Here is an 11,957-nt window from a genome sequence, read left to right as displayed (position 1 = left end):
TCTACTAAAATATATCCCTAATGCCACACTAAATCTACGTAATGAACAAACAATGTAAAACCCTGAAAAGTAATGGGCCAAACATTCATTTTCCTTACCTTGTTGGCACAGCGTCAAAACAAGGTCCTCCTCAACACAGAGACACAAACTCACACAAAGAGAACAGAGGCCAGAACAGAGAACCAATACCCCACTTCCTTTATTCTTTTTCAGAATATTTCAGTTTATTGGTGCAAACACACGAGTAAAAAGCAGACACCTTTTAGAAAATCCTCTCAGGGCTGTGGTGTCCTCTGTCTGTCTGTCTGTCTGTCTGCCTGGGCATCAGACTGCCCTGCATCAGACTGATACTGTCCTGGCACATTTCATTCAGGTGTCATATCAGATCCTGTAAGACGTTAAAAAAAAACCTCCCTTCTAGTGGTACTGCATCCTAGGCCAGATATTCCGCAAAAGGTTGCCAATCCAATCATCTGCTTGCCTTCCCATTCTCATGTACATCCATCCTATTTAAAACAAAAGCACACACATAACTACTTCATACTTTCATTACCAAGATCAAAGATGACATAATCCATCCCTAAGAACTGTTGATCATTTACTGTCATCCAGGGTAATTTTAGGACTTCCGCAATAGCCTGTCATAGTTATATTAAAACATAGACTGGCAGTGCTTTGAATATCTTGAATTCTTCATATGACATGTTCCTCATTACCCTGGGTTAAACACACACATAGACACACACGCCCACACACACATATACCCGTTCTCATCTTTAAGATGCTGGTAGAGCTCTGCCTTGCTGTTGACAGAGTTGATCCTCCCAGCAAACTCCTGGTGCTTTCTGGAGTTGGCTGCAGTGATTCTGTTGGTCCACATGGTAAGCAAAGAGACAGGTCCTAGAAAATGAATGGACACAAGGCTGAGGCATGGCCTTATCTAAATTCCTTTGGTCTTTCCTTTTGTGGGCGGATGGCAGGATTAGTACTAACAGCCTATCGGCCTGAGTACCGAGTGCTGATTTGCTAAGTGAGGTTCCCTTCGTCAGCTTAAATGATGGAAAAATAAGAGCTACTGGTATTGTGCATACTGCATACCAGTAAGAATTTCTTGTACCTTTTGATTTTTCAGGAGGCTGCAGTTCTTCTGTAGCCAGGCGTGGTTTCTTATTGAGTGGCTCTGGAGAATCAGGGGAGTCTTTAATCACCTCTGCCTCTGTCTGCTCTTCTCTGTCACGCTCCAGCCCACTCCTCAGTCTAGGAGAACAACAGCGTGCAAACAATCCGCAGACTTTGACCTACTTTATACAAAGCGAATGTTCTTTCTATGAAAACTGACAAAAATACAGTCGCTGATTAACAATAGGACATTTCTCTCCGCACATGACTACGGAGGATTCTGACCTCTCCGAGTCCTGAGCCCATCCCTTCTCCTCTGTGTCTTTGCCATTCCTCTCAGCCTTGTCCTCTTTGTCCTCTCTCTTCCTGCCTCGTTTCTTCCTGTCCTCCTCCTCGGGGGGTTTGCTGCGACAGGCGACGATGCAGTCGAGCACACGCTGGTGTCTATCGCTGCTTCCGATGTGATTCTTCACCAAGGTCTCCAACTCATTCCACATGATCCTGTACTGTTCATCTCTACACATACACATATAAATATCCACATAACACATATGTATGAAGTTCGCAAACACAATACAATTACATATACGCAAAATCAGATCCTGGCATTAATTACGGGACTACACACAGCTAGACACACACACACACACTCACCTCTTGGGGCCTTTCCCTCTGGAGCCCACAGTGGAGATGGGCAGTGGGTCATTCTTTCTCTCCATGTCCACCAGGTTATATACAGTTTTCTGACAGGTCAGAACATCATCCTCTGTCAGAGTCTCTTTCACTATGAGATTAGCCAGAGGAACCACCTGGGAAGCCAAAACACACATGTGCACAAACACGACATGTTATTTCAGAGAACAACAATGTATTCTAAACTTGACGTAGAGTCTAAATATTAAGGAAACTGATGAGGAGAGTACAGATCATTAGTGCCCTGACCGCCTGCATGTTGAAGATTGTGGTTTGGGAGATGATCATCGGCCAATATCTTGTGTGACGCTCAAGCTGAGCTTTTGCCCGCTCAAACGGTGCCCGGCCTGTGGAATCTGGAGCCGAGGATGCTGGGAAAGGGGTCAGGCGGTTCTCCCGCATAAACTCGCCAAAATCCTGTCACAGAACAAAAGGGAAAAAAAGAGAGAGAAGCAAACCTTAAACAACCAACTTCACAAAGACAACTCGTAATGCACAAAAAAAACCCAGCGCAACCAAAACTGTCTTGTCACCTCCGTAATTTCACTAAAATTAGGCCCTTTCTAAGTATGGCTAATGCAGAAACCATGGTTCACGCATGTGTTGTGTCTCGCCTTGATTACTGCAATGTTCTGTACTCTGGCCGGCCTGCCTGCCTCTATTACCAAAAGTCTTCAGCTGGTCCAGAATGCTGCTGCCAGAATCCTGACCAGAACAAGGAAGTTTGATCACATTACACCTGTCCTGGCTTCCCTTCATTGGCTCACAATTCATGCAAGGGCAGATTTTAAGGTCCTCTTAACATATAAAATTCTACATGGGCTTGCACCAGCCCACATATCTGACTTAATTACACCCTATAATCCCCATCGCACCCTGCGCTCTCAAGATTCTGGGCTATTAGTCATTCAAAGAGTTAGAAAGAAGTCCGCTGGCTACCGAGCCTTTTCCTACCACTCTCCTTTCCTCTGGAATAGTCTACCTACAGAAATTAGACTCCCTTCATACCTCTAAAAACAGACTAAAGACTTATTTATTTTCTTTAACTTATGGATAATACCACTTTGATTTTACTTTGTTATGGAAATGTAAAGCCCTTTGAGACTATAAATAGTGATATTGGGCTCTAAATAAACTTGTACTATTATTATTATTGATGATAATAATAATAATAATAATAATAATAATAATAAAAAACTGGCCGATTGGCATCTACCTCAAGCCGACTGCCTTCATCTATTCACTGTAGGGCGGCACCATGTATGGTATTTTTATCATTATCATGATAGAAATTTCCACTATAAACACATCGCAAAAGGCGGTGACTGATTGGAGAGACACAGAGCAGAGGTACAGCCCTACTCCAGCATTACCCACACACAAATCTACAGCGTGTAGACCACATACCCATTACCCATACACAAGTACACAGAGTGTAGATCACGTGGGCATTACCCACACACGAGTACACAGCATGTAGACCGTGTGCCCGCTGACACAGTTAAAGCGGAACAAGCAGAGAGGCAGAGCACTGCAAAGAGACACACAAACCACATAAAACAGTTGCATACCAACAACTGAGACTGAAAGTGGAGCAGCAGCAGATGTGGCACCAAAAAGAGGAAATGCATCCATTATGTGGAAATACCTCAGTTAGAAAAGACACAAGTGCATGCAAAAACACAAGTTTTAAGCAAAACGTGGCCAGGAGGGACACAACCAATTTGCATCATCACTTAAAAAAACAACCAAGCATAACAGGAGACATAATTCGTCTAATGGGAGACACAATCTGTCTAAGGGTCTACACGTGCAGCACGTACAATCAGACACGTACTGAAATTATACACTAATATTTGTTTTGCCACATCACGCATTGCTTTCACAGCATCAATAAAACAATATAGCATATTGCATATTTTCACGGTATCGTGCAGCTCTAATGTTCCCCTGAAGTTCAAATGGGAGTCAAAGATTAGAGTGTAACTGCAAGGTTTTCCACACAAGGCTTGTGATACTATGCAGTGCAGTCAGATTGAAGAGCTGGAGAGCTTGAACTCATGATAATTTAAGAGCATAATTTATTCAAACTGCTTTGAAACTGCTGTAGTTACTGTAAGATATTCAACAGGTAACCACAGCTCATCCAGTAATGCCATATCCCATGACACACCATGAAGAACACATCTGACTGATCAGCAGTTACCATACTAAGGTGTTCTGAATCTATCCCCGTCTGAAGTTTGAGGTATGGGTGGGACAGGTGTGAGTGTGGGAGGGGCTTCTTACGGTGATGCGGTAATCTGTGACACGCCCGCCACAGCCCTCACTGATAGAGGGCGGGTCTTCGAGTGTGGACCGGGTGCTATTGAGCACGTGCAGAAAGATTTCTCCGCCGTGGCTGCTAAGCATGTGACTGACGACCTTTGACCCTGATTTGCGGGGCTGCTCCAGCAGTACAGAGCGGCCTGCGTGCACAAGGATGACGTGGAAAAAGCCGTCAGTGAAGTTTATTCAGAAAAAAATATTCTGTTATTCCATTACGACATGGTCACAGAGCAGATTTAATAGGATGCAGCGTCTGATTGTAAGAGGAAAAATGAGGCTGGAACAGAGTAATTATGATATTACCAGAAATAGCCTACTGATAAGAGTGGTGATGTTCTCTCTAATTAGGAGTGAGTGTTAATCAAACTTCAATATGTCAGCTACATTTAGCATCGACCAGAGAATTACATTTTATGTAGTTTCATTATTTACTCACCATTTAGCAGGAAATTGGTCAGACAGGAAGAGGGACGACTGTTGACGTCTACGGGAGAAATGCGATACGCACCCGTGCAGTAATGCAGCTCTGAAATGAATGGAAATGCTAACAATGCACAGACCTCAGATGGGTAATGTGCTGAATACCACAACTTCCTGGCCACTTCTGGCACGTGGAAATGAAGAACATTATAATTATCTTTGTTTTCTGATACTCACCCACACTGTTAGTGCGAGGAGTGCACCATTTAAGAGTGACTGTTTCCTTCAGACCACTGTCTCTGCTGGTACTGCCTGCCATATGAAGGTCTCCTGCTCCAACACAACACAAACCATCACCCATGTCTAAGTCAACAAACACCATCAGTGAGAGTGTGTGCTCTGTTTTCTCTCTCTCTCTCTGTGAGAGAGAACCCACCGCTTTTGATGAACTCCATGTGAGCGTCTCGATGGTGAAGGAGCTCTACGTCGTAGTTGGCTGATGTGTTGGCGTGTTGCTCCTCCTGTCCAAAGACAGAGAGGAGACAAAGTCGTGAGAGAGGATTCTCCCCCTCCTCTAACACTCATGATGTTTTGCTACTTTCACTTTTATCAAGAGTCCAAATGCACTGACAGCTATGTCCCACCACTCTGTACGGCATACAAATCCTTCTCTCTGTCAACTCATATGCTGTGCAGGTCAGTGGGATTGGAGACTGCGACTCAGGTGCTGAGCCACAAAAACAACTTAACACATCTATTAGGGGAGCAGGGAGAGTGAAGACAGACTCAAGCTGTGGAAGAGGAATTGAAATGCACTGGATAAACCACCATTCATTTTAATCACTCTGTCGTCTTCTTATGTAAACACTGTGGGATTCAGACAGCTAATACTGTGGGCTTAAGAGTGCTCTAAGAGAGTATGTTTAGGTTAACTCCTCATAAATCAATATCCTGACAATAGCTTCTGAAACAACATCTTTATTTTTATAAGCAGTAAATATAGCTAGAATATGCAGACAAGGAGGAGGGACCTGGCACCATGTTGGCTTCACCATTCAGAGATCAGTAGCAGGGGCCAGATTAATAGAGCTGGAGTTTGTTTAGGATCAGTGAGTACAGTATGAGAGAGAGAGAGACACAGAGAGAGAGAGAGAGAGAGAGAGAGAGAGAGAGAGAAAGAAAGAAAGAGATAGTTACAGAGAGATAGATGACTGCACTCCACAGAACACACAGGATCAAAGCACAGCAACACACACACACATACACACACAGCTGGGTGGAGCCAGCTCTACAGAGTGAAACATCATCAGTGTGGAGGAGGAGCTTGGGATCTGGGAGGTGCTTCAATTTCATCCAGCACAGTGTTGATAATCTCAGATTAGCACATTCTTCTCCTGCAACTACTCGCAAAACTCAATTCAAGATTATATCTGCATATAAAACCCACGCAGAGATCTACAACAGGATTCCAATCTGCCAAGGACTCAAATTTGGTCAAATGCTCACTCTCCCTTGAGGCATGCACCCATCTACAGTAATAAGAAATGTCAAAAAAAAATACTGCAAATCAATGCTGCACTTTAGCAGCTGAACTTTTCATCAATTATGTTTTTCTTGCAGATTTTTTTTCACTCCTTTTCTTTATGTTACACAACACTGATCTGACAAAGGAAAAGAGAGAGGAAACACAACTTTGGATGTAGAGCTTCCACTTTCAGTAGTCTAGAGATTCTAGATCTCAGCTAAAGAGTGTCGGGAACATTTATTATAAGATATTCTCCAAAATAATGACACAAATTTAGAAAATGTTTATAATTTAGCAAAGATGATAGGCCTTATTGTCTATGTCCATTACAACTATGCCTGCAGGTGTTGTTGTTTAGGGTTGAGATTGTATTATGGTTTCATAATGATTACAGTAGTGGAGTACTGGCAGAGGCAGTAGTGCAGTAAAGGAGTGCCATCCAGAGATAAACAGCTTGTGTTGAATGAGAGGAGAGAAGCACACAGCCTGTAGGATGTGAGATTCTGCAGGGAGAGTGTGAGAGTACTGACCTGGTCACACACATTTAATGTGGGCTAGCAAAACAAAAAAACACCGCATGAAAACAGCAGCTCTGTCCAAATCAATACAGTGAGATCACATTAAGATAACACAGAAGTCAAATCAATTCAACTTAACAGCATGAGAGGAAGAACATGTGACGGTAAGAAAACAAACAGGCTGTGAAACTTCCTTTTTGACAATGAAGTGAAAAAGGACATATAAAGAAATAAAAACTATGTATTAACTAAGGATTGATAAACAAACAAAGACACAAATGTACAAACAAAAATGATTGTACTGATATAATATGGGGTTTGAATGAGCGGGACTAGAGGTGGACTGTGTCAATCCAAAGAAAACACTAGGGGCAGACGTTTAAGCTGTCTGTGGTGTTGTGTTTAAGGAGAGAGCAGAGGAGTGCATGAGTACCAATTAGTATACTCGGCAAAAGTCAGTACTGGTCAGATGGAGGAGGGGGCGTGTTCAAGAATAATAAAGGAACAATTCAGAAATGAAAAACACGACCTGTAAAAGCCAGGGTTCAACAGAGCAATGAGAGAGGGACAACAAGCAGATGTCAGTTATAACAGGGGGGACTTGGTGTTCAGCTAACAGGGAAGGCTGAGCTAAAGAGAGCGATGGGGGTGGATGGTGAGCAGGGAGAGCAGGTTGAGAGAGGCGGTGGAAGCATGGGGAGTGATGAGGCTCAGGTTGTACCTTCATGGGGATATTGGTGATGGTAGTGGAGGCCAGGTCGAAATGCTGCTGGACCAACACGTTGAGTTTGGAGGCCAGGTGTCTGCCAGCACGAACACTGTGTACTTCACTGCTCAGTACAGGGGAAATCTGACAATACAGAAACAAACACAAAACCTCACTGGCACAGATTCACAACATTATAACAGCTGCTTATAGATTTACTATGGATATTCATCAACACACCAGGAGGGCAAAATAACAATATAACACTGAAACTATCCATTTCAGAGGTGCATTTAAGACAATAATTATTTCAAAGTAGAATAACTTTTAATACTTACTACCCTTAGTGTAATACAACAACAATGTTCATTTGAAAATAGGGTGAATTATGGAATTAAAAAAACGAAAACAGAAATAATCTGATAACCAGTCTTTGATAACCAATAATGTGACGATCAAAATGTATGAGTAGAGTGTGTATCAGACCTCTTTCTTGGGTCGGTCTGAAACCAGTGTGTCATCCCCCTGTGGGTAAACATGGACCAGCACCAGCTCACACTGCTGAATGGGCATCAGCCTACAACACAGACGCCACAATGTCCTGTCAAATATCTGTAGAGTTCCTGTTTGAGTCAGCTATTCTTACTGGTTCAGCATCTAAAACCCCAGTGTAAAGTGGAGGGTTTGTGTTGCCCTTTTGTGCAATCTATGGGCATCTCTGGTGTGTAGTGTGACAATGTTAAAACGCTCATTTCTGCCAAAACTTAAAATGTGTTGAGTAGCAAAAGTAGAGGATCTTAGTAATTTTGATCTATACTGTCCCTCTGAATTCACGAACTTCATTAACTCAGAATAATCTTATGCTGTCCACTTGCCAAGAAAAACGTTATGATTCTTTCTCAATGTATAATCACAATTCCAGATAACATGCTAATATACAGGGAAACATACCTCCACTTCACACATGCCAAGACTCATAAATAATGACTCACAAGTTTCTTTCGTTGCTAAAGCATCCTCTACTGGATACCCTTGTAACTGTTAAGAGTCTGGGGCGTAGTAATGAAAAGAATTATGAGGTAAATGAAAGAAATAGTGTTTATTAATCTCTCCACACACCTCAAAGGATGGAGATATATAACAACTTCAAGCCTGCAAATCTCTATGACAACACTAATATTCGCTGAGACAGAAAAGCACACTGATATCATTTGACATATAATGTGACAACTGACCTGTCTGACCCAGCAGCCAGTTTGTTTTGTTCCTGAATTGTCTCCAGCACATATTCCTCCAGCATCCGCACATGAGTGTCACTGAGTGAGAGAGATGAGGGACGTAAGAGGGACTGAAATATCTTCATAGAACGCCATTGTTAAATATCATACATTCCCTGCAGTGTATAAACATTTTAAATTGAAAATTCTGTTCGAGTGGATGAGAAGTGAGGAATTACCTCTTGGCGTTGGTGAGGCAGATGATACGCCCTCTGTTGGCCACTCTGTCTGCCGTGTCCATTAGAGCAGTACGGGCCTCGTGTTGGTACTCTGTGATTTTACACAGAGCCTCCACTGCTGCAACCAGCCCATGCAGAATACTGCAGCATTCTGGGTCCTCACGTGGATTAGGTGGCCCTACAGCTGCCAGAGCAGACATGAGCTACAAAATACAGACAGACAAGCAAGCCGATAAGTAATCAACGAGTAAATGATCAATCTTTGTTCTGATCTCATGAGAATTTACTGCAGATATACACCAGAAAACGAAACAATCCAACTGTAGTATCATCAAAGTGACAAACTAAAATTCTATCCTAGAAGCATTTGGTACCTCTTGAGTGCTTTGGTCTTCCTGCCTCCAGGTGTTTAGGATATGGAATTCTGAGTCACTCACGATGTAGTTTATCTGAGAGATAGCACAGAGAGCACAGCTTAAGACACGCAGTGCCAGAACAGTGTGTGTTAAATCAAGGTTTACAGAAGTCTGAGTCATTCTAGTGTAAGAATGGCTCTCACCTTGTCTTCTCTTCATACTACCGTACTGCTCTCAAAGTACAACTTTGTCTGCATAATTGCAGATATTTTTTCTCACTACATGAACAAAATAAACACAACACACATGTAGCAAAAAAAAAAAAAAAGAGCATGCAATCCCCCCCTGAGTGTAACTTTAAGTCCTTGGTCTATTGTCAGAAACACAAAAGGAGACCTTTGTAGAGGGACTCACCAGTTTCCTGGTGGGGTAAACATCATACAGAATCCGACAGTATTCCATGGAGCACTCCACAGCACACGTCCACAGAGACTTGGACACCGGAGCCAGGGGAATCACACCCTGTGCACGGCTCTTTGTTAGCATGTCACACTCCACCTGCTGTCGGCTGGACTCAGCCATGTAGGGGCAGTGGTCAACCACAAACGCCGTCTTATGAGACACTGAGAACATCTTCATCCTGACCTCCACAATACAAGAAGCCTGAAGGGAGATGCTACTGTTAATAAGGCTTAAGGTCTAAAGAGCGTCAAAAACAATCAAGTAATGAAAGAGACAGTGTGGACCTATTAACACATATATTAGGCACAAATGCTGATATAATTTCAGGAAATCAAGACCACCCCCCCCCCCCCCCCAAAAAAACAAACAAACAAAAAAAAGAACACAGAACATATGAAAAGGCAGGTATATGTGACCACATATTTGGCACAATTCTGCTGCATCTGGTACTGCAAACTCTGTGCTAAATTCTGTCGGACCCACCATAGTTTATCACATCAACCAACTCTGAGAAATATGTTTCTGTATTTCAAGTCTGTAAATGAATTTGTCTGTCATTCAGCTACGCCTAACCAAAGCCCTGCATATGTTGGGGTCCCATCATATTGGAGTTTACTAAACAGCTTCAGTGAATAATTTCGTTACATGCTATAATACCGTAAAACATTAGTGCATAAATGTGATAAACATTAATCAGCTAGCTTAGCCACCAACGCGGCTAGCTTAACATAAACGCTGTTCAGTAACTTATGGAGCTCATCAACTAACAAAGTTAGCCATCTCACTGAACATGTCAACTTTCAGAAAATGTTCTTTGCTAGCTAATATTAAACGTGTTTGCACACTAAACAAAACTACAGAATGTTATGTAGCAAGTTGTATTACCTGTTTTCATTCAAATAAGATGAAGATGTTAGAGTATAAGACGGTCGGTTAGCAAGCTAGCAAGATAGCTAACTTGTAACCGAGCATACTATCGAGCTTACTTATTTTCGGATGTTTTACTACTATGAAAAGTACTGTTCTTGATTTCAGCCAGTCTAGTCTACAAAACTGTGCACAACGTTTGTTCAACTGTTAATCATATATCTGCATTAAAACAAAAGATGTGCGAGTTAGCAGGCTAGCCACATTCTTCACTTTTGAAGCTGAGCTTGGACCAGCTGGAGGACATCATTGTTTGTTACTCGTATCCATTCCTGAAACAATGTCGTGTGAGTACCCAAAACGCCATTAATATAGTTCCGTTACAACGTCGTATTTTTGCTGAAGTTGGGGGGGGGGGGGGGGGGGGGGGGGTGTTGGATTTAAAGTGAAAATGCTCATAAATGAAAGGGTAGCAATAAAAGAGAATGGGTAAATCTGTTATAATCTGTCAAGATACAATTTCAGCAATGTATAAAAAAATAATCTCTTACAGAATATGACGTCTGACACAATTATCATAGGATTCTGGACTCTTATATCTTAAACATTTTGCCTTTGATGCATGACTTAGGAACAAAATAAATGCAGACATTTTACTGCAGGCATTTTATAAGTACAAAATACAGAGGCTCAATAAGAAGCCTTAAACAAGTTAGAAACATCCATGGAGCTCTGGGAGGCAGCTGCTCCACCACACTGCATTGCACAAGCCATGAGTGCAATGGGCAGGACCTATAATCATATGTATGTATGTTTGTATGTAGGTACATACATGTGTGTGTGTGTGTGTGTCTGTATACTTATTTATTTGTTTTTTTATTTTGAAAATGAACAAATGGCTAAAACACACACACACACACATATATACATACATACATACGTACATATACATATACATATACATATATATACATACACACACACACACACACACACACACACACACACACACACACACACACACACATATATATATATATATATATATATATATATATATATATATATATAGCATATATAGCACATATATAAATTAATCAATTCAGCTGTAGAATTAGAAATGAGAAAGACATTTATTTTAAATTCATATTTTCGCATACCCTGAGTCCCAGTGAAATATTTAAGTGTGAAAGCAGACTGAAACGAGACCACACCTAAGATAAAGTGCACAAGCAACAAATCCTCATACTGTTCTCTCTGAAAGCCTGAAAAGGTCTCGTGTTAGAAATCTGTAAATTAATTTGGAGCGTTCATATATGCATGAAAAAAATCTGGTGCCAGACTCAAAACTGGCCGAAAAGGACAAAATGAGAAGTGCAGTCTTTCTCTTTACTACCTGAAAACAATGTGTAATTCTCGTATTATGTCTTATGCAATGAAGGCACATACCTTACTTCAGGAACCAGCAGAGCAGGATCCAGTGAGATAATGGCCTACAGTGAAATGT

The 11,957-nt window shown here is 41.7% G+C and overlaps 1 protein-coding gene across 1 annotated transcript; it reads right to left on the bottom strand.

The window, feature by feature from the left end:
• Positions 1-249: 249 nt before the first annotated feature.
• Positions 250-10,640, bottom strand: ints13 (integrator complex subunit 13). Its single transcript, XM_030776572.1, has 17 exons — positions 10,469-10,640; positions 9,536-9,784; positions 9,140-9,214; positions 8,766-8,968; positions 8,545-8,625; positions 7,796-7,886; positions 7,325-7,453; positions 4,997-5,081; positions 4,798-4,890; positions 4,577-4,666; positions 4,102-4,280; positions 2,062-2,229; positions 1,774-1,928; positions 1,405-1,635; positions 1,118-1,257; positions 765-900; positions 250-506 (listed from the first exon to the last, which is right to left on the bottom strand). The coding sequence occupies exons 2-17, from the start codon at positions 9,758-9,760 to the stop codon at positions 470-472; spliced, it is 2,118 nt and encodes a 705-aa protein (XP_030632432.1). The 5' UTR covers positions 9,761-9,784; positions 10,469-10,640; the 3' UTR covers positions 250-469.
• Between the last annotated feature and the right edge of the window lie 1,317 nt (positions 10,641-11,957).

This window comes from Chanos chanos, chromosome 1 (assembly GCF_902362185.1).
Source record: "Chanos chanos chromosome 1, fChaCha1.1, whole genome shotgun sequence".
NCBI classification, from domain to species: Eukaryota; Metazoa; Chordata; class Actinopteri; order Gonorynchiformes; family Chanidae; genus Chanos; species Chanos chanos.
Note: the sequence above shows the minus strand (reverse complement) of the source record. Positions and strands in the feature narration are given on the sequence as shown.